General features: G+C 38.7%; 1 protein-coding gene across 2 annotated transcripts in view; it reads right to left on the reverse strand.

Annotated features, from left to right (window-relative positions):
- GNB4 (G protein subunit beta 4) overlaps window positions 1–27,982 on the reverse strand; it is a 60,905-nt gene that overhangs the window by 17,604 nt on the left and 15,319 nt on the right. Inside the window, exons 1-7 of one of the 2 annotated variants that reach the window (XM_058730569.1) lie at window positions 20,713–20,733; window positions 17,417–17,514; window positions 7,564–7,602; window positions 6,762–6,868; window positions 3,718–3,781; window positions 1,087–1,249; window positions 67–133 (exon numbers count right to left, since the gene is read on the reverse strand). In XM_058730569.1, the coding sequence (XP_058586552.1) occupies window positions 67–133; window positions 1,087–1,249; window positions 3,718–3,781; window positions 6,762–6,868; window positions 7,564–7,602; window positions 17,417–17,473 (497 nt within the window). In that variant the 5' untranslated portion in view covers window positions 17,474–17,514; window positions 20,713–20,733. Of the gene's footprint in view, window positions 1–66; window positions 134–1,086; window positions 1,250–3,717; window positions 3,782–6,761; window positions 6,869–7,563; window positions 7,603–17,416; window positions 17,515–20,712; window positions 20,734–27,982 lie in introns of those variants that run through there. The other variant, XM_058730568.1, reaches the window with a different exon arrangement.

The raw sequence follows: 27,982 nt of genomic DNA on the forward strand, positions 1-27,982 counted from the left end.
TTCTTATAAGTAGTTCCTACTACCACCCTCAACCCCCAAATCAGTATTCTTGTGGGCCACACTTACCAAGTTGTATCTCCTGAACTTGTGACAATTTGGCTGTCATCTAAAAATCGACAGCAAGACAAGTAGCCTACAAGCATGAAAGCAACACGTTTTAGGTTGGCTGTGGTTAACTCAATTACCATGTGAAATAGTAATACTATAGATTTTTTTAAATCAATACACGGGCAACAAGTGTTAGTATAATCTGTAGTTCTACTTTTAGTTACTTCAAGTTCTATGCTGTCTGCAACTAAATTGTATCAAAAGCTCTGATATTTACTATGTCAATGGCATCTTATTGGACACTCTGAGAATTATAATTAAGGCAAGAGTCCCTTCTGTCTACTAGAATTACCTGAGAGATTCCTTTACACAAATATCTATCATCTATGACAGACTGGGCTGAGTACATAGAGAAATCCTTCAACAACACTGTGAGAAATTAGACCCACCTCAGGGAAGGCTTCATGGGGGGGGGGGGGGGGAGTGGGTCATGTGAATGTTCAGAATTCACCAGTATTTCAAATATGGAAATGGCAGAAAAATGACATTAGAGATTTTTGTAAAAAAAAAACACAGTCAAGGATTCAGAGAGGCAGAAACCTGGTGAGTGGAAATAAATTCCTTATTAACACCACTAAGCAAATGCTATACACTATTATATACACACTAGGGTGTACATATTGGCAAATAAAGCAATGCATTATCACATTTTTAAGTGTTTTACACTGTGTATCTAATACATACTTCCAGTTACATAACTAAGTACAGATGCCAAAATCCCATCATTGTTAGATGGTTGTAGAGAAAACAGAAAATTATTTTGCTTTCTTTTTATGTTTTTATTAAAGTTATGGTCATCATTTGTATAAGTATAAAGTATGTGTGTTCCTGATTCATAGTAATTTCTACTCTCACTTGATTGACACTCAACCTTCAGCAGCCGAGCACAATCTGTCACTCATTCCCCTTGATCGGTTTGGTTCATTCTTTAGGAGTCCTCCTACTTGGAAGGAAAGGACACTACTTAGTGAAGCTCACCTGTGTGACCTGGTAACTCTCGGCTCACTCTCACGTTTCCCTCTCTGGTTTTTAAGTTATATATAGAGCAGATGTTGTCCAGTCCTCCACATGCAACATAATTACCAGAGGGGGCATAGGCACAGGTCATCACCCAGGAGGACCTCAGAGGAATAGCGTGCATCTGTACAACAAATATAACACACAAAAACTGTTACCAAGATTACAAAAACAGTCCACTTTTCAAACCTATTTACAATGAAGCAAATATTACTAAAAATTAAATGCATCTAAAAATAAGCCGAGGGGCACCTGGGTGGCTTAGCATGGTTAAGCATCTGGCTCTTGATTTCGGCTCAGGCCATGACCTCAGCATCATGGAATCAAGCCCTCCATCTGGTTCCATGCTGAGCACGGAGCCTGAGATTCTCTCTCACTCTCCCTTTGTACCTCCCCCACTCAACGCCTGCTCTAAAATAAATAAATAAAAATAAACTGGATTAAAAATGCAATGGTTTAAGTGAACAATGAAAAATACTAATACATACTAAAATACCTATTTTTTTCTGTATTAACCTCAATTCATTCAGATTTAAGTGTTCTCATCAGAAATTCTCTTGGGGTACCTGGGTGGCTCAGTCACTAAGGGTCCAACTCTTGATCTCGGCTCAGGTCATGATCTCACGGTTCATGAGATAGAGCCCTGTGGTGGGGTCTGCACTGACAGCACGGAGCCTGCTTGGGATTCTCTCTCTGACCCTCCCCTAATCTCATGCGCGCGCGCTCTCGCGCGCTCTCTCTCTCTCTCAATAAATTAACAAATAAACATTAAAAAATTATTATTTTAAAAGAAGCAAGGACACAGGATGTTTCAATATCAATCTACCCATTCAAAATTTTAAATGAAAAATGTTAAAGAATAAAATTCTGGGGCACCTGGGTGGCTCAGTCGGTTAAGCGTCTGACTATTGGTTTCGGCTCAGGTCATGATCTCACGGTTCCTGAGATCGAGCCCCACATCTGGCTCTGCACTGACAGCAGCTAGCCTGCTTGGGATTCTCTCTCATGTCCTTTCTCTCTCCTTCCTTCTCTTTCTGCCCCTCCACCACTCTCTCTCTCTCTCAAAATAAATAAACTTCAAAAATTATTTAAAAAAAAAAAAAAAAAAAAGAATAAAATTCTTTGTTTTGGCAATAACACCCAAAAGAGGAATTTCCTCCACTATAGCACTGAACGACACAAGTCTCAGAAGCAATTAAAATGGTTCTTCCATGAAAAGATGGCAGTTATGTCCTTCTAATAATAGGATATACTCTGTGCTCAAACTCAAAAAATGGTAATAGTTTGCACTGATCTGCCCACACCATTCTGGTGCTTTGTTACCCAATACCAATTATTTCCAAGTAGGTGGCAAAATTTAGTGTATATGGGAATAGCAAGGCTAAGTAGTCCAGAGAATCAACACATTGTATTATTACTATTATGTTCTTATTTAAATCTAAAATATCTTTAAAACTCTATTTTTGTTCTAGGAAAATATAGTTGAAAGACATGCTGGATGGGTTGATTAATATAGAAAAACTGTTACAAATCTGTCTTGCTAGCTTTAAAATCTCAACCAGACTGAAGCTGTTTGCTTCACAAAACTGTACTTTTAAAACTTTAACAGGTATTTAATGTAAGTTTTCCTGAAGCTTTTCCCCTACCACTCCACACTTTTTCATCAAGGATTCCTTCCAAGGGACACAACAGCAAGACCCCCTGGGGTCTGCCAAAAGATGGGAAGAAGTTGTAATCTAGAAGTTGTAATCTACCTCTAATCTACTGCATCTTCTGAGCATTCCAGAAACAAAAATCAGTGCCTAGAGTACCAAAGAAAGGGTTCACAGTAGCATTCTGGCACACCCACACCTAGAAACAAAAGTCTCAGGGTCATTGCCACATTAGGAAATGGGAATTAAAAAAAAAAAAAATCATTTACAGGGGCACCTGGCTGGCTAAGTCAGAAGAGCATGTAACTATTATTTACTTATTTTTTTTTAATTTTTTTAACATTTATTTATTTTTGAGACAGAGAGAGACACAGCATGAATGGGGGAGGGGCAGAGAGAGAGGGAGACACAGAATCGGAAGCAGGCTCCAGGCTCTGAGCCATCAGCCCAGAGCCCGACGCGGGGCTCGAACTCGCAGACCGTGAGATCGTGACCTGAGCCGAAGTCGGACGCTTAACCGACTGAGCCACCAGGCTCCCCTACTTATTTATTTTTTAAGAGCATCCAACTTTTGATCTCGAGGTCATGAATTCGAGCCCCGCATTGGGTGTAGAAATTACTGAAATAAATAAAACTTAAGAAATAAAATAAAAAATCACTTATATTTAAAACTGATGCACACTCTTTTCTAATATTCAAATACAAAATATGAGACTCAAGTAAAACACACTGAACAATATTCCTGCGGCTGTCCTTGGGAACATAAAAGGGCTTAATATTAAAAACAAACACTAAGCCCAAAGAGAGGAACTAGATTAAAATAGAGAAAATAAATTTATCTTTGAAGGAAATTAAAGTCTGAAGTAACAAATAAAGGAAAAAACTGTTGGACACCAAGCCAAATAAAAGGTTATTTAATCACTCTCTTAAGAAATCCTACCTTATTTGTTGTATAGCTATCCCAAATAATTAATTTTCCATCTTGAGAAGCACTGACGAGTAACCTATAGGAACAAACACAAAAATAATTTGACACTTAGAAGAAAAAAATAGTTTAGTCATGCACTGCATTAATGTAGAACACTTCAGAAAAGAAAAATACAATTTTTCTAGTTAAAAACTTGATACCAGAAAATATCCTCTCAAATTTATTCTGCATGCCAAAGTTTTCAATAAATACAATTGAGTAAAATATAAACATTTTAAAAATGTCTCTGGTTACGATTAAACTTTTTTTTTAATGATTCAACTTTTTTATTGCAACATTCTAGTTCCTATTCAAGTTTCTGAAGATATCAGCTTACTGATTATTTACGGACTTAAATCTAAAGACAACAGAGTAGATATAAGCCTAACAACCATATTTCACTTCATATAAAAATCTCAACTGAGAGCCTGTGAATGCAACGCAGAATTACAGGTGTGGTACAGGATATGCCACCCACCCTTGAGGTCTCTAGCATCTAGCAGAGAAGAAGATACTCACACAAGTTCACAAGAAATTAAGTGAAAATTGTCAGAGGGGTGGTATATAATCAACACCACAGAAAAACAGAAGAGAGCCAAATAAGTGCTGGTTGAGTTAATCAAGTAGTCTTGCTAAAAAGAATGCACGATGAAAAATGGAATTCTGAGAGCTAAAGGCAGAGAAAAGTCTATATTCTGTGAGGAGGCTATGTTCAATGACAAAAGGTAGAAAAATACAGTGTTTCAAGAACTGTGAATTTTCCAGTTGCAGAGAGTGTGTGAGAAATGGGTATAACAGGTGAGAAAAGCAGACTGGGCTTCAACTGCAGAAGGCTTTGTTTGCTGGCTAAATAACTCTAAGTAACTATTAGCTATTGAACTTCTTGTTTTCCTTTGGAAATTTTTCACTATGGTATAAAATTTAAAAGGTACAAAAAAAAAAAATATCCAGTGACAAAAAGTCACCTTCCTATCCCTGTCACCAACCCACCCAGATCCCTCTTTCCTCCCCACAGGTATATAACATTAGGAGGATTTTATGTAGCAACTGCAGCAAATTCTTTATGAAAGGGAAGATCTAACTTTAGGACGCAAGACAGAACCAGAAATAGATTCTGTAAAAATCAATTGGCATCTGGAGCACCTGGATGGCTCAGAAGGTTAAGCGTCCAACTCTTGATTTCAGCTCTGGTCATGATCTCATGGTTTGTGACATTGAGCCCTGCATCAGGCTCTGCACTGACAGCAGGGAACCTGCTTGGGATTCATTTTCATTTTTCTCTCTCTCTAAATAAACTTAAAAAAAAAAAAAAATCAATTGGCATCATCAGCATCGTGGTGAGAAGAACTATTAAGTGATGAACTGATAAAGACAGTTTCCTTGATGTTTTTCTATGAAGAGTAATAGTCTTGAGAAATTCTGAGGAAAGTAATTATTCAATTATTTCAAGTGATTATATTTTGAGTGAAAAGTTCGCTGCAGCAATGGGCAGACTTTTTTTTTTTTATCTTAAACTTCTTTAAGAAAAACAGTAAAACATTTGGCCTAACTTTATGCCACCTGTCCATTATTTTTCCCCCTCCTAGGAGGCATTTTTTTTTTTTTTTTTTTTTTTTTAGAGAGAGTGGCAGAGTGACAGAGACACAGAGTGACAGAGACACAGAGAATCTTAAGCAGGCTCCACACTCAGCACAGAGCCCAGAGCCTGATGTGCGGCTTGATCTCATGACTCTGAGATCACGACCTGGGCTGGAATTGAGAGGCGATTGTTTAACCAACTGAGTCATGCAGTCACCCCATAGGAGGCACATTTCTATAATACTGTACCCAGGGGCGCCTGGGTGGCTCAGTCAGTTGGGTGTCTGACTTCGGCTTGGGTCATGATCTCACAGTCCGTGGGTTTGAGCCCCACATCGGGCTCTGTGCTGGCAGCTCTGATCCTGGAGCCTGCTTCGGATTCTGTGTCTCCCTCTCTCTCTGCCCCTCCCCTGCTCATGCTCTGTCTCTGTCTCAAAAATAAAAACATTAAAAAAATAATAATAAATATAATACTGTACCCAAGTATCCCATTTACACTGAGATATGCCAAGAAACAGGAAGACACCTGAAGTAGGCACAACCTTTTTAGTTTCTCCTGGGAAAGCATAAATGTGCAGCTTCTATTAAAAAATAATTTCTTGGGGCACCTGGGTGGCTCAGTTAGCTAAGCGCCTAACTCTTGATTTCAGCTCAGGTCATGATCCCATGGTTTGTGAGATCCAGCCCTGCATCAGGCTCACACTAACAGCACGGAGCCTGCTTGGGATTCGCTCTCTCCCTCTCTCTCTGCCCCTCCTCTGCTCATGCATGCTCTCTCAAAATAAGTAAACTTAAGAAAATAATTTTTTAGTTGGGACTTTTCCCAATGAGATTAATCAAATCAAAGAAACAAGTCAACCACTATGGCAGCAGGCCGATCTGCAATTGTAGTTACTCTGTAAGCCTATGACCAACCATCCAATGCAAACCAGACAGCAGCCATGTGTATGTGTGCACACATACACATGCACTTGCATACTGGGGTTAGGGAAACAGAAGATGTATGAGTATACTTGTATTATGTAATTCCATCTTTTGTGATTTTTAGGTAGTAATTATAGCAATATACAGTAACTTGTATATAGCAATAATATTCAAATATTGCCTATTAACTGAAATTAAGATCAATATACAATGAAGCTGCCTTTGGCACATTAAGAAAAACAGTAATAATAATACACTGCAAAGAAAAGAATTCCTAACCATTTTACATGGATCATCTGATAAAGGATATTTTTCAGAGGTAAACTTATTTTCCATTTTAAAGGCTTCAAAACATTTAAAGTGCCAATGAATGATTTTTAGTAAAAGCCAAATGTTCATATTTGAAGCATTTTCTATAAACACCTCATAATATTGCTTGTTTTAAAACAAAGAAAATGCAAATGAGGAATCTTAATGAAAATAATTCCAATAGTTGGATGATGCCAGGTACAAACCTTGAATCGTATCCCCAATGCATCGCATAGATTTTAGCTAGGTGACCCCTCAGCGTACGTCTCGTTCGCATCTGTATTCGACCCACGGAATCCATATTTGATGTGATCTTTAGAAAGCACCAAGAATGTTATTCTCTACCTTAGATGTAGCTCAGAAAATAAGATAGAAACAACAGGCATAAGACATAAAACAAACTGACAGCAACTGAAGGTAGTTTAAATAATTCAAGTCATTATAGATATAGGATCAGTAAATTCAAGAAAAAGTATGATTTGAAATTATCCTATTGGCACACCTTCCAGTGAGAATATCTACTACAGACTATCAACTTTTAAAAAGAATAGACATACCTCCCAACTTTAGTAAAAAAAAATAAAAATCAAATAAATGATCAAATGAAACATGTATAATTTTAACTGTCTATAGGAAAGCAAGCTTTAGCATACATTTCCTTAATAAAAATTATCAGTATTAGTTAAGCTAATGAAACCTTCCTAAGAGTTTATGTAAAAAAAAAAAAAAAAAATTAATCAGGGCATATCAAAACGAGTCAGAAGCTAACCTAAAAAATACATATGAATCTACAGGTTTTTATAGTATTTATTTTTCCACAGTCTTCTATTTTAACAAGTATGCTTTAAAAAGCATATATATAGCAACTGACAAATTACAAAGTGTTTTTAAATAGAGATCTCATTTTTTTTTCAATTAAATACTCATAAATACCATCTACATGTCATTTGTATCAGTGTTAAGCTATTTCATGTGAATTACTAAAATGAAGAAAAAAAATAACTTTACCTGAATAAGTGTTGCATCATTACATGCTTTCCTGGCATCCTGAAAGACGATTATAATACATTTAAACATAGAAATCTCTGAATAGGATTTAAAATGCTATTTTTCATTGAAAATGTAGACTTACAAATATACCTTTTACTGTACCACATAATCTTTACTTAAAATTCAGTGGTCAGTACATTCACAATGTTGTGCAACTGCCACCATCAATTCCAGAACATTTATCATTAAAACAAACAAAAAAACCCTGTGCTTCCCAATTCCCTCATTCCTTGATAATCACTAGTTTACTTTCTATCTCTATGGACTGCCTATTCTGGACATTTCGTATAAATGGAATCCTAGAATATAACCTTTTGTCTGGCTTCTTTCACTTAATGTAGGTTTTCAGGGTACCTCCATATTGTGGTGCATCAGTACTTCATTTCTTTTTATGGCTGAGTAATATTCCACTGTATGGATTTATCCTACTGTTTATCCATTAACTGATGGACATTTACGTTTCCATTTTTGGTTTTTAATGAATAACGATGCTGTGGACATTCACATACAAGTTGTGTGTACACGTTTTCAATTCTTCTGGGTATATACCTAGGAATGGCAGGTGATACGCTAACTCTAATTTTTTAATCAAATGTCAAATTGTTTTTATCACAGCAGCTGTACCATTTTACATTCCAGCCAGGAATGTATTAGGAGCTTTCCAATTTCTTCACATCCTCACCAATACTGTTCTCTTTATTATTATAGACATTTTCATGGTTGTGAAGTAGTAGTATCTTACTATAGTTTTTATTTGCATTTCCCTAATGATTAGTAATGGTTGAGCATCTGCACATATGCTTATTGGCCATTTGTAGATCTTTGGAGAAATGTCTATTCAAATCCTTTGCCCTTTTTTTTTTTTTTAAATTTTTTAACGTTTATTTATTATTGAAAGACAGAGTCAGAGCGTGAGCAGGGGAGGGGCAGAGAGAGAGGGAGACACAGAATGTGAAGCAGGCTCCAGGCTCCAAGCTGTCAGCACAGAGCCCGACACGAGGCTCAAACCCACAAACCGCGAGATCATGACCTGAGCCGAAGTCAGACGTTTAACCGACTGAGCCACCCAGGTGTCCCCTCTTTGCCCGTTTTTCAATTATGTTATTGTTGAGTTGTAGGAGTTCTTTATATACATTCTGGGTACTAGACCTTTATTCTGTAGAATAGTTGCAAATCCTAGATCTGATATAGTATTCTATACTATAAATTATTCTCACATTCTGTAGACTGTCTTTTCATTTTCTTCATTACTGTCCTCACATACAAGTTTTTCATTTTGATGAAGTCTGATTTATCGATTTCTTCCATTGCTTAGGCTTTCAGTGTCATATTCAACTGCTGCCAGGGGCACCTGAGTGGCTCAGTTGGTTAAACGTCTGACTTTGGCTCAGGTCATGACCTCACGGTTTGTGAGTTCAAGCCCTGCATCAGGCTCTGTGCTGACAGCTCAAAGCCTGGAGCCTGCTTCAGATTCTGTGTCTCCCTCTCTGCCCCTCCTCCACTCATGCACGCTCGCTTTCTGTCTCAAAATAAATAACAAAAACATTAAAATTTAAACTATTGCCTAATCCCAGGTCACAAAGATTAACAGCTATGCTTAGTTCTAAGAATTTTATACTTTTAGCGTTTATATTTAGGTACCATTTTCAGTTAATTTTTGTAAATGGTTTGAGGTAGGAGTCCAAATTCATTCTTCTGCATGTGGATACCCAGTTGTTCCAGCACCATCTGTTGGAAAGACTATTCTTTCTCTCTCAAATGGCCTTGTTATCCTCGTTGAAAATCAATCGGCCCTAGATAAATGGGTTCATTTAAGGACTCTCAATTCTATTCCATTGCGCAAATATACTTTTGGTTTATGATTAAAAGATTTTAAATTGTATCCCCATGAGTAAAAATGAACTAGGTTGGTTTAATAAGCCCACAGTATCCTGAGTTATATTTATTACTAAGCTTCAGCAAAAAGGTTCAGGGTTCCCTTTTGGTTTGTTCTGGCATTTAGAAGTTGAGGTGATGGGAAGGATATTTATAGCATAACCCAGGTCATTTCAGAAGTATTTTTTAATGTCTACAACACATCTTTAAAATGCTTAGTATCTATATACAGCATACTTGCAATTAGGAATAAAATATTTTAGCTCCAATATGAAGATAGAAAATAATTTATGTTAATAAGGAACAGCTGATACTGAGTCACATCTATATTTTTATATTAATAGCAAGGCCCTTCTATGTAAGCAGATGTTTATGCTTAAGCATTATATGATGGCATTTCAAAATGACCTTAAATCTGAAGGAAATTATCAAAAAGAAGATGGTGAAACAGGAATCAATATGACAAAATAACATTTACTAAGCAACAAAATGTTTTCAAAGGAGTTTCCCAACAAATTTAGAGGATTCATATACATGGGAAAATCAGAAGCACAATTCTTCCTACTAGACTTGAAACTGTTTTTTCCTCTCAAAAATTAGGGTAGTATCCTCTTTCAACTGCTTTTCCCTACTGAGCTTAGTCGACTCCTGTGCAAAGAGGCAAAACATGGTATTTGCTGAATAAATGCCCCAAATGGACAACTCGTTCCAGTCAGCCAAGGGGAAAATGCCTGCCTCTGCTTGCAGCAAAGACCAGATGGAACACAGGATCCTTTTAGCTGCCCTTTCAACCTATTTAGAACACTTAGAATATCTCTATGTAAGGATGTTCTTAAGCAGTTACACAAACACATGATTTGATTCTCTCATTCGTAGTCAAATTGTAGGCTGAGAAACTTCATTTGGCAAGGAATAATTTAGTCCATTTTCCGACAATGAAAAGAATTTCCAGAAAGGATAGTGATGGCCTGAGCCATGTTCCAAAAATGGTAGAGTACAAGACTATATTCTAAAAACAGGGTTCTCTGATTTTAAGCTTTATGAAAATCCTTGCTTAGGTTGTCTTTCTTAATTCAGTCATTCAGTAAAAAAAAAATCCATTGAACATTGTGTCAGGTACTATTCTGGGCACCACAGTTACAGCAGCAGACAAAACAAAAAATCCTGGCCCTCCTACAGGGCTTGTAATATTAACAGCACAATTAAACTGCACATGAAAATTACTAAATAGTGCAAATCAGTAAAAATCAAGATGTTGGAATATAAGCATACTACAAATAACAGTTACTTGCCAATCACGCAAAGACTCTATTCACATTCAGAGAACTTACTCTTATGAACACTTATCCATTATAAAACTGAATATAAAATTATTCCAAATAAAGGCTGAAATTCATATTGTCTACCGTAATACAAGACATCTTTGTACAAGAGAAAAGCGATATATTTCCCACTCCAACAAAGGAAAAATCTGTTTTTCTGTTTTTTAATCGGTTTTTAATTTAAAATAAATCATATTGCATAAAATTGCATACATTTCTATTGTGTCATGTGTTTATACCATACTTAAGTATACTGTTAGCTAATATTTCTAGAAGTGAGGGGGAAAGCAAGAGGGAAGGTCTTTAAATATAACATGTCATGATTTTGTCACTTTACATAAATGTGGTTAACTTGAAATCACAGGAGATGATTCAGTGAGCACCTGCACCCATGCAATTGTGTTTGGGAGGCTGGTGAGATATGAAGGGGATTAAGGCACAGAATTCTCCAGCCAAGTACAAGTAGCAGAGGCAAATGTGCACAAGGAGCTATATAAAACAAGGCCAGCTGTGATCAGCCCTATAACACAAGTCCAAAGTGCTACAGGAGTAAGGTTATAAGGTTCCCGCTTATTAGTAAGTTCTTTCCATGTCATTCCATTTATTAAATTTTTTTTAACGTTTTTTATTTATTTTTGAGACCGAGAGAGACAGAGCGTGAATGGGGGAGGGGCAGAGAGAGAGGGAGACACAGAATTGGAAGCAGGCTCCAGGCTCTGAGCCATCAGCCCAGAGCCCGACGCGGGGCTCGAACCCACGGACCACAAGATGGTGACCTGAGCTGAAGTCGGACGCTTAACCGACTGAGCCACCCAGGCGCCCCGCATGTCATTCCATTTAATCGTCTCCACCAACCTTTGCTTTACAGCAAAGCTACCAAGCATCAAAGAAGTTAAACTTGCTCAAGGCCACAGAATAATTAAAATGTGAAGCCCACGCACTTTCCACCACGCCATGAGGCCTTCCAATAAGTGGGAGAATAAATCCAACTGGAGGACTCTGGTGAGTCTTCAGATGATGGGGACTCAAAGAACTGGAGTCATAGGAGCAAAACTGGAGCAAAGATAGCATAATTCTAGGCAAAGGAAACAACTTGTAAAAGAGCAATAAACTGGGAAAGAGCAATGCATGTTCAGAAACTGGCCACCAGAAATATATGGCTACAACACAGGATGTAGAGCAGGATGTTGGTACAGACTGCAGAGCTGGGAGGCAGTGCAGCAGTGGTGTTGGGGCACAGGCTCTGGCACCAAAATATACCTAAGCTGAATCCTGAATCTGGACTTCAAAAAATCTGGATGAGCAGTTATGTTACCTTGGCAAGTTATTTAATCTCACTGAGGATCAGTTTCCTCAGCTGTGAAACAAAGCAACACCATCTACCTCACAGGGTTGCTATGAGGATTAAGTGAGATCAACATGTGACCGTGTGCCTGGCCAATCATTCCAGACAAGGACACCACAAGAAAATTACAGGTCACTATCTCTGATAAACACAGATGTAAAACCTCAATAAAATATTAGCAAACCAAATTCAACAATATATTAAAGCAATCACACACCATAATCAAGTCGGACTTATATCAGGGATGCAAGGATGGCTCAACATCCACAAATCAATGTGACATAGTACATTAAAAAAATGAAAGATAAAAACTGTATGATCATCTCAGTAGATGAAGAAAAGGCATTTGACAAAATGCACCATCCATTTATGATAAAAAACCTCAACAAAGGTGGGTATAAAGGAAATGTACCTCAACATAATAAAGGTCATAAAGGACAAGCTGATAACATCATACTCAACAATGAAAAGCTGAAAGCTTTTCCTCTGACATCAGGAACAAGACAAGGATGCCCACACTTCCCACTTTAATGTTACTGGAAGTCCTTGCCAGAGCAATGAGGCAAGAAAAAGGAAATAAAGGCATCCAAATTGGAAAGGAAGAAATAAAGCTGTCACTATCTGCAGATGATATGATATTATATATAGGAAACCCTAAAGACTTTACTAATAAACCATTAGAAATAAATTCAGTAAAGCTGCAAGACATACAAAACATACAAGAATCTATTGTGTTCCTATACACATATAATTAACTGTCAGAATGATATCAAGGGAACAATCCCACTTACAACTGCATCAAAAGGAATAAAATACCTAGGGATAAATTTAACCAAGGAGGTGAAAGACCTGTGTATTGAAAATAGAAAAAAATGAAAGAAACTAAAGACACAAATCAATGGAAAGCCATTCTATTCTAGTGGATTGAAGGAATATTGTTAAAATGCCCATACTACTCAAAACAAGCTATAGATGCAATGCAATCCCTATCAAAATTCCACAAAATACATTTTCCACAAAAATACAAATAATCCTAAAATCTGTATGGCTATTTACAGTCTTTTGTGGTTTCAAAGAAAACTTGAGACAAAAGAACAAAACTGGAGGCATCGTGCTCTCTGATTTCAAATTACATTACAAAGCCACAGTAACCAAACAGTATGGTACTGGCATAAAAATTAACATATGGATCAATAGAACAGAGAAACCAGGAATATACCCATGCATATGTGGTCAATTAATGACAACAGGGGAAAGATGGTCTCTTCAATAGTGTTGGAAAAACTGGAGAGCCACAAGCAGAAGAATGAAACTGTACCACTATCTTACACCATACACAAAAATAAATTCAAGACGGATTAAACACTTGAATACCTGAAACCATAAAAGCCCTAGAAGAAAACACAGGTGGTAAGCTCCTTGACATCTGTCTTGGTGATGATTTTTTGGATTGGACACCCAAAACAATGACAACAAAAGCAAAAATAAACAAGTGGGTCTATATCAAACCAAAAAGCTTCTGCACAGCAAAGGAAACCATCAATAAAATGAAAAAGCAACCTACTGGAAGGGAGAGAATATTTGTAAATCCTGTATCTGATAAGGGGTTAAGATCCAAAACAAAGAACTTGGACAACTCAAAAGCAAAACAATCCAATTTAAAAAAATGGAAAAATATACCATGCGCATGGATTGAAAGAATACTGTTAAAATGCCCATACTACCCAAAGCGATCTATAGATTCAATGCAATCCCCAGGCAAACACTAATAGCATTTTTCACAGAACCAGAACAAATTATCCTAAAATCTGTATGGAACCACAAAAGACCCTGAATAGCCAAAGCTGAATAGCCAATCTGAGAAAGAACAAAGCTGGAGGTATCACAATTCCAGATTTCAAACCATACTACTAAGTCACAGTGATCAAAACAGTATGGTACTGACACAACAATAGACACACAGATCAACAGAACAGGACAGAGCCCTGAAATAAATGTATGTTTATACGGCCAATTAGTCTATGACAAAGGATGCAATGGAGGGGGGGGGGGGGTGACAGTCCTTAAATAAATGGAGTTAGGAAAACTGGACATTTACATGCAAAAGAATGAAACTGGACACCTTACACCACAAACAAAAATAAACTCGAAATGGAGTAAAGACCTAAACGTGAGACCTGAAACCATAAAACATAAAACACCTTAAAAAAAAAAAACAAAACAAAAGAATAACCAGGGGTGCCTGGGTGGTTCAGTTGGTTAAGCACTCAACTTTGGCTCAGGTCATGGTCTTGCGGTGAGTCTGAGCCCCATGTATGGCTGTGTGCTGACAGCTCAGAGCCTGGGGCCTGCTTCAGATTCTGTGTCTCCCTGTCTCTTCCCCTCCCCACCTCGTGCTCTGTGTGTGTGTGTGTGTGTGTGTGTGTGTGTGTGTGTGTGTGTCTCTCTCTCTCTCTCTCTCTCTCTAACAAAAAACCTTAGCAACATATTTTTGAATAGGTCTCCTCAGGCAAGGGAAACAAAAGCAAAATAAACTATTGTAACTACACTAAAATAAAAAGCTTTTGCACAGTAAAAGAAACCATCAACAAAACAGTAAGGCAACCTACTAAATAAGAGAAGATATTTGCAAATGATCTGTCCCATAAGGGGTTAATGTCCAAACTATATAAAGAATTGATATAACTCAACACCAAAAAAACACAATCTGATCAAAAAATGGGCAGAGATTCACGACAACGTGGATGGAACTGGAGGGTATTATGCTAAGTGAAATAAGAGAAATACAAATATTATATGTTTTCACTCATATGTGGAATTTGAGAAACTTAACAGAAGACCATGGGGAATGGGAAGGGGAAAAAATAGCTTCAAACAGAGAGGGAGGCAAACTATAAGAGACTCTTAAACACAGAGAACAAACTGAAGGTAATGGGGGATGAACAGAGAAGAGGGGAAAATGGGTTATGGACATTGAGGAGGGCACTTGTTGGGACGAGCACTGGGTATTGTATGTAAGCTATGAATCATGGTAATCTACTCCCAGAAGCCAAGAGCACACTGTATATTATACACGGATGTTAGCTAACTTGACAATAAATGATCTTAAAAAAAAAAAAAAAAAAAAAAAAAAGGGGGGGGGGGCAGCTGACCTGGATAGACATTTTTCCAGAGAAGACATACAAGATGGCCAAAAGACACACAAAAAGGTGCTCAACATAACTAAATCATCATGGAAATGCAAATCAAAACCCCCACGAAATATTACCTCACACCTGTTAGAATGGCAAGTATCAAAAAGACAAGAAATAACAAGCGTTGGCAAGGATACGGAGAAAAGGGAACCCTTGTGCACAGCTGATGGGAATGTGAATTGGTGCAGCCACTATGGAAAACAATAGGGAGGTTCCTCAACAAAATTAAAAATAAAATTACCATATGATCCAGCAATTCAACTTCTGGTGTTTATCAGAACAAAAATACTAACTCAAAAAGATATATGCACACCCATGTTCAGTGCAGCACTATTTACATAGCTATGACATGGAAACAACCTAAGTGTCCATCAATAAAAGAGTAAATAAAGAAAATGTATGTACACATGCACAGAAATAGTATTCAGCCATAAAAAAAAAAAAAAAAAAAAAATCTTGGGCGCCTGGGGCGTTCAATCAGTGAAGCATCAGACTCTTGGTCTCAGGGTCAGGAGTTCAAGCCCTGTGTTGGGCTCTGCACTGGGACTGAAGCTTACTTAGAGAGAGAGAGAGAGAGAGAGAGAGAGAGAGAGAGATATCTTGCCATTTCCAACAACATGAGTAGACCCTGTCGGCATTATGCTAAGTGAAACAAGTCAGACAAAAAAAAAAAAAAAAAAAAAAAGCCAAGTTCATATACAGAGAATAGGATTTTTTAAATGACATGGTTGGTCATGTGACCATGTGCTTAGCCAAGGAGTCAGTCCTGTTCAGCATGTGGAGCAAGTGATACCAAGTAGAGATCACTGAGAATTCATTCTGGTGTTGGCAACATCATCTAATTTACAGATTATTCTATAAAGCCTTCGTTCATCATCACAGGCAAAATACATCCCTTCTTTGTTTGGACAGCTTTATTCAAACATCTACACTATCAAACTCAGAGTTCTTATTCACATCCAAATTCACTTCCTTGAATTCCTGGCAGTAACATTTGGTTATAATTTCAATCCAATCAGAAACAATGTTTTCTTGGCGCATGTTCTTCAGCCACCCCTGTTTTTCCTGCTCCTTTCCTCTCTTCTCTTGTTAATATCCTTCTATAGATCCTGTGCCTGTTCCTTTCTTCTTACTCTTCACTTTCAAACCAGAAGACTTCTTCTGAAACAGCCATTGCAAAAGGTTCAGAGCAGGGGCAGCAGGGTGGAGGGGAGCAGTCAGCAGTGTTCCAAGTTATCAGGGATTCTCCTCACTTCCCGCTGAAGTTCTTCATTTGTATCTGTTTCAGCCTTTGCTTTCCCTGCAAAAAGTAGGCAGCACCAGGCTACAGCTCAGTCTCTTTCCTCCACCCTGCTCACTAAGAGGCGTCCTAAACATGAAGGAATATAGACACGCCATCGTTTATCTCTGCTCCTTGATACCCCTCTGTCCAGGAAACATCTGTTTCCACTGTTCCCAAGAGGATTACTGGTGTTGTTGCTGAGGAGTGCTCCCCACTTTGCAGAAACCCTTTCTCTGGAGGCTTCTCACACCCTGATGCATCACTCCGTTTGACTCTTGGTGTGAAATCCTAAGTGTCTTTTAATTTTGTTTTAAGATGGAACTTTATTTGTTAAGATCTTTGCTGTTTTGAGTTGATTTCCAAGAGTGAAAGATGACAGACATGTCTTTATTATGCAACTAATAATTTTTAATGTTTTTCTGTAATGTTTTAGAGTTTCCTATTTTTCTAGTGTATTACAATTGCAATGTGATAATACCTGCCTCATCGTATTGCATCAAAAATTAAACTACAATTCCAGGTATGTAACTAAGAAGAGAATGAGGTTTGCCTTTCAGCAGGAATTCCATATATAATATTAACTTCTTAGGGACACAGAGGCCATTAGGTCCACAGAGATATTTTTCAGGAATAATTTTTATAGAATACTTCAGAGGTATGATAAAAACAAATTGACCATTTCAAGCCTTATAAATTTAATATACGTAGACTGATGAAACAATGAAGAAATTTTATTCATTGCTGGTACTGAATAAAAGTGTTAAAATTTCAAAACGAGAAACTTTGTTCTTACCTGGATCTGATTCCGAAGTTGTTCAGCTTCCTGCCTCAACTGTTCCAGTTCACTCATCCTTTAACTTGTTTAGCTCAGAAATTAAGAAGTGAAAGCAACTGTCAAAACAAAACAAAAACAGTGACAGAGACTGATTTAGTTGTCCATTTACATATTAATCTACTTTCAGGGGTGCCTGGGTGGCTCAGTTGGTTAAGCTCAGACTCTTGATTTCAGCTCAGGTCATGATCTCAGGGGTTCCTGGGACAGAACTGTTAGCACAGAGCCTCTTGGGATTCTCTCTCTCCCTTTCTCTCTGCCCCTCCCCTGCTAGAGCACGCACACTCTCTCCCAAAATAAATAACTTAAAAAAAAAAAAAAAAAAAAAAAAAGGTAATTATAAAAATAAAAAGACTAAATTACAGATCATTAGTACTAGAATACAGACCAGTGAGAAGTACTTTACAATACGTCAGAGGGCACCAATAGTTATCCCCACATACATGTCTAATCAGCACCTCAAAGTTCATACTTCAAAGCTGAACCCCACTCTACCCCAGGTCTTCCCTGTCTCCGTAAATGAAAGTTCAGCCCTTCCAACTGTTTCAGCCAAAAACCTGGGAGCCATCCTTAACTTGTTTCTTTCACACCCTATATGTAATCCATCAGCAAAGCATGCCAGTTCTTCCTTCAGAAAAGAATATTTAGGATCTGACCAACTCTGATTACCTCCACTTTGACTACCTCAGTCTAGGCCACCACCATCTAATTTGGTCTCCTTTCTACTGTGGATGACCACTTCCCAATCTATTCTAAATACAGCAACCAAGTGATCCTTTTTTTTTTTTTTTTTTTTTTTTTAACATTTATTTATGAAAGACAGAGACAGAGCACAAGTGGGGGGAGGGACAGAGATAGGAGAATCCAAAGCAGGCTCAAGGCTCCCAGCTGTCAGCACAGAGCCAGATGAGAGGCTCGAACTCACGAACCATGAGATCATGACCTGAGCCGAAGTCAGACGCTTAACTGACTGAGCCACCCAGGTGCCCCCCAAGTGATCCTTTAAAACACAAGTCTCCCGGGGTGCCTGGGTGGCTCAGCAGGTTAAGCATCCAACTTCGGCTCAGGTTATAATCTCATGGTTTGTGAGTTCAAGCCCCACATCAGGCTCTGAGAGTACAGAGCCTGCCTGGGATCCTCCTCTCTCTGCCCCTCCCCCATTCTCTCTTAAAACAAACTTTTTAAAAAATCAAAATAAACTTAAAAAAAAAAACAAAAAAACACAAGTCTCTCTTCTGCTTTAAGTCTTACAATGGTTTTCCATTCCCATTCTGAGGAAAACCTAACTCTACCTTAACCTACAAAGCTCTACACAATCTCTCACACACATCTCTCTGACCTTATCAATCACACCATCCCCTCACTCTGCTCCAGCCACTCTGAAGATTTCTTGACGTCCTTTGAACACACTAACTAGGATCTGGCCTCAGTGTTTTTTGCTTTTTGTTTTTTTTAAGTTTGTTTTTGAGGTAGGGGGGTGGAGGGCAGAGAGAGAGAGAGGGAGACAGAGTATCCAAAGCAGGCTCTGCACTGTAAGGAAAGAGCCTGATGTGGGGCTCCAACTCATGAACCATGAGACCATGATCTGAGCCAACGTCGGACACTTAACTAACTGAGCCACCCAGGGGCCCCAGCCTCAGTGTCTTTATATTTGCTCTTTCCTGGGTCTGAAATGCTCTTATTCCTAGTATTTTCATTGCTTGCTCTTGGATTTTTGTTCAAACGTTACCCCCTCAGAGTGATCTTTACTGACAGCACATATGTACGTGCCTTATCCTATAACATCACTTAACGCTGCCACCCAGCATGTATTTGCTTATGTTGTCCATTTCCTCGTGGTAGAATGAAAGCTCCTTTGAGGCAGGAACCTTGTTCGCTTTATTTTTTCTCTACATCCCTAGCACGCAAGACACTCCTCCGGTAAATTAACTTGAGATAGAAAAAATTTTCCTTTATTTATTAAGCTAAGTATTTAGGATGAATCACAGAACCACAAGGCAAGAATATTACTACCTCAGCACAAAACTATAAGCTGAAAACTGATAGTGTTCTCTACCTGTCCTGTTTTTCTCTTCATATTTTTGTTTTTCTTCTTTCTACAAAATAACTTTTTTCTGCTTCTCCAAGCGCAAGATCCAGTTTGTGTTTCCTCAGGTCAAAATTAGAGCCCCAAAAGACTATCCCAACCCCAAACTCCCATAAGAGAGACTCTGATTCCCATAAGAGAAAATTTGTTTCTGGTGTCTACCCTTCATTCACTTCAACTGTAGTATAAGTATCTGTTTATTTTTCAGAGTTAATTTTAAGTTTATTTTGTCAAACTAACAAAGTAATCTATTGGGATTGACTGGAATGGCATTAAACTGTAAATACATTTGAGAAGAGCTGACATCCTTCTAATATTCCATTTCCAATTTACTTTTTAATATACTTCTCCATTATCTAAATTTTCAGCAAATTTGGGTAACTTTCTTTGTAAGTCTTAACCATTTCATGACAAAGTCCTACTGTTTAATAATTTAGTATGTTCCTCAGAGACTACCAGACTGACTGGATTACAGCCAATCTGGAATATCATTCTGCCTAACTGAAGGTAAGTAGCATTCACAGGTTCTTTAAATTCACAACCTTAACTGCCCATGCTGGATCATACCGAAGATATCCCTGGCCCCCAAATCCTAAAAACTCTGGTTCTGATGCTTCTTCATTTCCTGAGTTCCAGAAACTCCTAAGCAAGTAAAATTGGTGTAAATCTTGCTTACTGAGTTGCTAATGTACTCAAAAGGAGTACCAAGGAGCTCTAACAGATCTCATTAGTTACAGGGTATTCAAAGCCACTTTTTACCCACTCACTACTGCCTTTCCACCCAAAGCCACCCACACACAAATGACCCTTCAAAGAAGAGCTTATCTCCAACTGTAAACACAAAGAGTTAGGGGTCCCCAGAAAAAGACCAACAGACATATCTTTCTTAAAAAGTCATTTGAGGCCCCCAGACATCTCAGGAAAGAATGTGAGAACAGCCACTATCAGGCCAGGCGACCTGACCCACATTCTAGAGTTAACTTTGCAAGATCTACACCCCTTTGAGCACTCAGATATCAGTCCAACTGGAGCCAGAGAACTGATAGAAGCAGAGGTCAGCACTACCGTTCCTTGTGACTTTGACCTGGACCTAGTTACCTTAAGAGGACATTTGCCCCAACTCCATGCTGTATTTCCCATTGCCTAAACCCCTTCATGAATATGTACGCACCCTCAGCTTAAAATGTCCTCAATTTTGTCAGTCAGGGAGACACTGCTTTGGGGAAGAAACAAACAAACAAAGGTATTCTCCTTTACTTATGACAAGTAAAACCCTTCCTTTTCCTGTTCTTTGGTTGTGTGTTTTGGCTCAACATTCATCAAGAGGCAAATCCAGTTTCAGGTAACAAGGCTAGTAGCATGTGGCAAGGGCTACTCAGAACAGACTATGGTATGTACCAAATGAATGAGATTTTCCAGCCTGGGTGTCCAAAAGGATGGAGGTACCATGAACAGGAATGACAAAAAGCAGTTCCCTCATCACCACCACTCTGTGGATGGGTTACTTTTGGGAGAGGCCATGGTCCCTGAAAGTCCCTACACATTTCTCCTGGGTGAGCCAAAATATAAGGCCCTAGTCACTTTCAATTGGGCCATTTCTCAGGGATGTATTCGGGGCGAGCAACCTTGAGGGATGACACAATGTCTCCTCAACCCCAAGACACAGCAGGCTTGCTTCCACTTAACTGTAAAAGCAGTCAATTCCGCAAGCTCAGTGTTTCTGGGCTGTGACACAAACCCCACTGTATGTGTGGCATCCATCTAGTCCCACCTGTGTTAACCTCATAGAAACTGAAAAGCATGGGGAAATTAACACAAACCAACACCAGGATATGCTACTTGCTGTGCTGTAAGGTGGTCCTTGGTCTCTGACCAAGGAGTCTCTGTGGTCAGCTAGTATCCATGAAACAGGAATAGGCTAACTGACCGTCCTGCAAGTACTTAAAATCCCAGACACTTTGAAGTCCTTGACTCCCCGAAGGAGAAGGTCATAAGAGAGATAAGGAGTCCAGTGTGAAACACAGTGAGTTTGTGGTACCTCTTGAGATATATTGACATATAATATTATGTAGTTACTGTATAAGTTTTAAAGAATGTGATTTCTACATTGCAATATGATTACCAAGGAGTTAACTATCCTATCACACAATTACCATCTCTTCTTTGTAAAGACAACATGTAAGATCCAGACTCTTAGCAACTTTGAAGCATACGACACAGTGCAGTTGACTGTAGTCACTAGGCTGTGCATTAGACCCCCAGAGCTTATTCATCCGCTACTTGCAAACTGCATTTTCCTCCTTATACGGATTAGTTTCCAGATCCAGCACTTGATCAACAATCTTGCCAGCACCCTAGTTGGTTGGTGCCAGCACCCCACCCTTTTATTCTGTCATACTCAACAGACAAAAATCACAACCTTCATAAACCCAACTACTTACTTTCTTTCAGCTAGTACTGAAGTGACCAAACATTGATCGAAAAAGTCAAACAGGGCATATTAGTGACACTACAAATTCATTTTACCCATCTCAAATAGGCCCTCAAAACCACCCGACAGCCTATGCAGCTTTTTATCACTTCTACTCTTACCATCAACTATTTCAGTTCCTTTGAACTCTTTAAGCTTTTGACCTTTCATACCCCCTCTTGCAGATGACTGCCTTCTACATCACAGAGAAAGCAGAAGCCATCAGACATGAACTCTTTCAATTTTCTACTACTAAATATATAAAACCACACAAACATAACTGACTCATCACATTCTCTTTCCCCTCTATTAAGACAGAGCAACTGGGGCACCTGGGTGGCTCAGTCGGTTAAGCAGCCGACTTCGGCTCAGGTCATGATCTCGCGGTCCGTGGGTTCGAGCCCCGCATCGGGCTCTGTGCTGACAGCTCAGAGCCTGGAGCCTGTTTCGGATTCTGTGTCTCCCTCTCTCTGACCCTCCCCCGTTCATGCTCTGTCTCTCTCTGTCTCAAAAATAAATAAACGTTAAAAAAAAAATTAAAAAAAAAAAAAAAAGAGAGAGCAACTGACTTTTTGGTCATTTGGTCCAATTCTTCCACCTATGATTTAAATCCTATCTATCATCTTTTCAGTAATGTTACACTTCTGATGATCTCTTCTAGAATATTCATGCTCTCATTTTTCCTCCATTGTTTTAGTCTTTTAGGATGATTTTCAAACACAGAAAAAGGTAAAGATATTAGTTATAATGGACACCCATAATACCCACCACGTGATTTACAAGTTGCTAATATTGTTGTATTTACTTTACCTTATTTTTGTTGAAGTATTACAAACATCAAGACGTTTCACTCTGAAATACGTCAGCATATATCTCCAAAAATATTAGGACATTTTTCTATTTAACCATAACTTTAACAATCTACCAAAATTAATAGTAATTAATTAGGAGCTAATACCTAGTCCATTTTCAAATCTCCCCAATTATTCCACCACTACCTTACATCTGATTTATTCAAAATAGGATCCAATTAAGGACTATGTAGTACATTTGGCTACATCTCAAGTCTCTCCCATCTAAAAGTATCCACCACCTGCTTTCTTTTTTTCCCCTAGAATACTGACTTACTGGAGAGAATGAGCCACTGTCCTATACAGTGACTCACATTCTGTTTACTTCCTTATGTTATTGTTGAACTTGTTTCTCCAACCTCTATCCTGCCAATCGACTGGAAGTTAGTGCTACATGCTAGATGATACTCAAGTTCAATGTGTCTGGCAGGAATACTTCCAGGTAACACTGCAGACTTCATATTATATCAGAATGAACTTAATGAGAGCTAAGATTAGTCAGTATATTTAGGTGTTAACAGCTTAGTTTATTGTAAAGTTGTAATTCCTCACTTTTACCTAGCAAACCACCACCTGTGGGTAACCTTTCACCTTCAATTGGATCCTTTCTATCAGGGTTAAACATGCCCAAGTCTCTCCCTTAAAAAAAAAGGGGGAGGGGGGGAGGAGGGAGGGAGGAGAGAAAGACAAAACACCTTGATTGACATTTCACTATCACTCATACTCCTCTTCCTGTCCTCATTATGAACTCTCAAAGAGAGCTGCCTATACATAACCCCATTTCTTCACAGGAAATATAAATTCTCCAGCCTCACTCATGCCCAGCCAACTTCCGGTAAGATTAAGCAGTCATCATGGAAAAGGCAGGGGGCAGTTATAAGGCAAGGGACTGTGTTGGAAAGGCTTCTAAGAGGCAAAAATCAGAGTCCTTGTGATGTTTGTACCAAATGAAAGCTAGCAGAATATGCCACCCCAAATATGGCCTAAGGATGTGGCATAGGATTATTCTGAGAAAGAGCAAACTAAGGAGAAACTGAAAACAAAAGAGAAGTCACCCCTCTGAAATGGAAATTTACATTTATAAAGAAAATTTCCATTTGTAAGGGTGTCTCCCTCTCCTACTAGGAAGAAAAAGAGGACTCTATCACCAGAAAATCTTAACCACCGGAGAACACACCAGCTTAAATCTGCACAACAAATCTTACCATTGTTTACCCTTGCTTTTCCTGATAACCTCCAGGATTTGGCCCCTCCCCATCCACTCCCACCGGTACACTTGGTACACTTTCTTTGGTGGTTAGCTGAAGACGGTATTTAAACTGGTGCCTTGGGCTATCTAAGGGAGTTTTTCCCTGGGAATCTCCCTCGTATACCAGAGAAATACGTGTTCACAAACTTGTTTTCCTCATTTATCTTTTACTGCAGGGGGTCTCGGTCAAGAACTCAGAAGGGTAAAGGGAAAATTATTCTTCCTCCCCTACACAGAAGACCATAATTTTTTTCTGGATGCCTAAAAAGAAATGTTCAAGCTGCCTTCCCCCCTCTTCCACATCTGCTGCTAAAAGGAGGAAATAATTTTTCACTCTTTATTTTTTTTAATATTTTTATTTATTTTTGAGAGAGAGAGACAGAGACAGAGCGAGCAGGGGAGGGGCAGAAAGAAAGGGAGAGACCGAATCGGAAGCAGGCTCCAGGCTCTGAGCTGTCAGCACTGAGCCCAGTGCAGGCTTGAACCCACCACCTGAGCCAAAGTGGGACGCCTAACCACTGAGCCACCCAGGTGCCCCATAATTTTTCACTCTTTAAAGCCAACTTTTTAGTTCTGTCACTAAGGAGAAAGGATTATTTTGATTACACAAGCTTTCTGTTGATCTTTTCTTCTCACATGACAATTGCTGGATTCCTGAGAATACCAATAAAGAGAAGATCTAGCATAAACTAGATTATAAACTACTTCCATACAAGCCTAGAGGCTGACTGGGGTTAAAAATCAATAAGACACCCCCAAATCCTACTACATTATGTTTTGAAAGGCTAAAGGACAACCTAAGTGGTCGGTCTGTGTATTGATTATGGCTATAAAAGTTCTGAATTCTTGAGAACAATACTGTTGCATCAGGTACAATTTTAGTAAGTAGCTCCCTCAAACTATAGATCTAAAGCCAAGTAAGTCTTCAAGGGCACATATTTGACTATAACAACAGAGTCATCCAACCACTTGCTGGCCCTCCTGCAGTTACTTTACAGCCACAGTTAATAACAAATCAAGGAAATGACAAAATATTTTTTTTTAATTGTGAATTCAACCTGAGGGTTGGGGGAAGGGGATATGAAAAGCAATGGCAGAGGAAAGAAAACCAGTAAAATAAAACAGTCACACACCACTAAAGAAATTCTCCATTGGGATGGCCAGGCCAACTGCCACATAAATTAACTCCAAATCTTCCTTAAAGTTTAAAATAATCAAGAATCCAACCTGAGAAGTAAACCAAAACATACTCTTTCACTGATCAGACCTTACATGAATTAATGACCAAAAAATGGAAGTGATTATAGACAGAAATTAAGGTTTTCATCTACGCTGGTCATGTGCCTAACAGAAAACCGAGTAGGACTTCTGAGGACTCAGATGTAGTGAACAGCCCCAAAGCTGAAGGCAGAGACAACAATTATGCTACATTTTCTTTTTGGAGATAGAGTAGGGAAGAGGTGGAGAGAGAGAGACAGACAGACTCCGCAGTGGCACCACGGAGCCAGAGCCCGATGTGGGGCTCAGACTCACGAACTGAACTGTGAGATCACGACGTGAGCCAAAGTCTGAGCCAAAGTCTGACGCGTAACCGACTAAGCCACCCAGGCGCCTCTATGCTGTTTTTTAAAGCTTCTAACATATGAGAGCAGAATCAACCTCAAGGCTTACTGAATAGCCCAACGGTCTGCAGCACACCACCACTACCCACAACACAACTGTTGACAATAATTCTTACAATGATCCATGCATACAAGAAGGCTGAGAAGAGGAGAAAAGGTCAGCTAGAAGGGTGAGCATCTTCTGTTGTGTAAGGACAGTGTATTCATGATGAGAAGAGTTTCTCTTCTACGGAGGAGGGGGGCAGGAGGAGAGGGGGAACCAAGCCACAGATAGTGAAAAGATAATTACAAGCTAAAATTAAGATAAAGGATTAGCATCTGGAGTTTAAAGGCAATTCTCCAAACTAAGAAAAAAAGATCAATGATCCAATTGAAAAATGTACAAAGATACGAATCAGCAAATCACAACAGGAAAAACTGTGGAAGCCAATATACAAATGAAAAGATATTCAACCTCAGTAATCAGGGCAATGCATATAAAAAACTATTTCATATCTATCAGATTGATAAAATTTTATCTGAACCCAGAATTGGCAAGGCTGGGGGAAAATGCTAACTCCATTCAGGTGGGAAAACTCTCGGGAAGCAATTTGGCCAACATCTAGCAAAGGTGGTGTCTATCTTTCAATCTGACCATTCCATTTCTGAGGGCACCTGGCTAGCTCAGTTGGTAGAATATGCCACTCCTGATCTGGAGTGGTGAGTTCGAGCCCCACACTGGGTATGGAGTTTACTTAAAGGAAAAAGAAAAAAAAGATTTAACTCCATTTCTGGGTATAGAAGCCCTAAAAGAAACTCAAGTACATGTGCTCATGTTGCTCAAGAGTTGGGTTCATACAGTACTACTTGTAATAGCAATAAACTAAAACACTAATGCCAACCAACAGGAGAATGGATAATTATAGTGTTTTCATGTTGAATTCTATTGCAATGAAAACAAATGAACTACAGTTGTATACAATATAGATTAATCTGAACAATATCATGGGGGTAGGGGGAAACAAGTTCCAGAAGACACATGCCAACATTATACTTTTTATAAAACTCAAAAACAACTAAAACGAAGAAATACATTGTTTACGAATGCATACATATGTAATAAAAGTTTTTCAAGGTAATGATAAAACAGTACAAGGGAGAAGCACCCAAGTACAGCAGTTACAAGTGATTGTTAATTTTTGAATTCCTGATTTGGGTATTTGCTTTACAGGTATTTATGTTTATCAATAAGCAACCAAATTTAAATACATAAAAGTAAGTCACACATGGATCCACAATAAATATTTTATAGTTAATCGAACTCTTGCACTAATTAAACAAGGAGGCTATTAGACTGAGGTGGTTCTAATACAGTAGAATACTATGTAAGCAAACCAAAACTAAGCCTGTAATTGTCTCAAGGTTAAGAAGTCAAAACCTAAGGACAACCAATCGCAGCCAATTAGGCCTTCCAAAGAGGGAAACCACAGAAGCTAATCAACTATTCAAATAATTTTCTTGTTTTGCTTCCAGCTCTATAAAAATCTTGCCCTACCACTGCCCAAACTAAATCGATTTTTGCTTTAAAAAAGTCTTAAAATATTTAATATGCCTCAGTTTATCTTTTAACATACCTCAAGTCCAATGGCAACCATAGTAGAAGTGGAATGACATAAAGACAAAAAGAGGGGCACGTGGCTGGCTCAGTCATAAAAGTGTGTGACTCTTGATCAGGGTCATGAGTTTGAGCCCCATGTGGGGCATAGAGCTTACCTAATTTTTTTTTTTTTTTTTTAAGCCAAAGATAAACTGAGGCTCAGACAGGTTAAATAACTTGCTTATTAAGATTAGTGGCACAGTTGGGAACTGAATCCAAGCATGGAACCCAGGATCTCAACTACCCTACCACACTGCCTCTTTTCAAAGGGCATCTCATTAGACTTCTCTGCTGAATATGACTGATGACACTCCCTTTTTATGCACTTTACTACTACAGCTTTCATCACCCCAACTTCCTAGATCCTCCTTATACTTCACTCACTATTCTTTTTCTGTCTTTTTGTGGACTCCTTCCACCCCCATTCACCTTCTTCAATACTTTGGTTTCCCAGGGTCTATCTTTAGCCAACTGGTCAAGAAATTTCCCTCCTGGGAGGAAGGAAAGATAGAGGAATAGGAGATAATCTATGAGCCAACTACATTCCTTTACAAAACAAACAACACAACACACACACACACACACATACACACACACACACACACACACACCA

This window comes from Neofelis nebulosa, chromosome 5, assembly GCF_028018385.1.
Source record: "Neofelis nebulosa isolate mNeoNeb1 chromosome 5, mNeoNeb1.pri, whole genome shotgun sequence".
Taxonomy (NCBI): domain Eukaryota; kingdom Metazoa; phylum Chordata; class Mammalia; order Carnivora; family Felidae; genus Neofelis; species Neofelis nebulosa.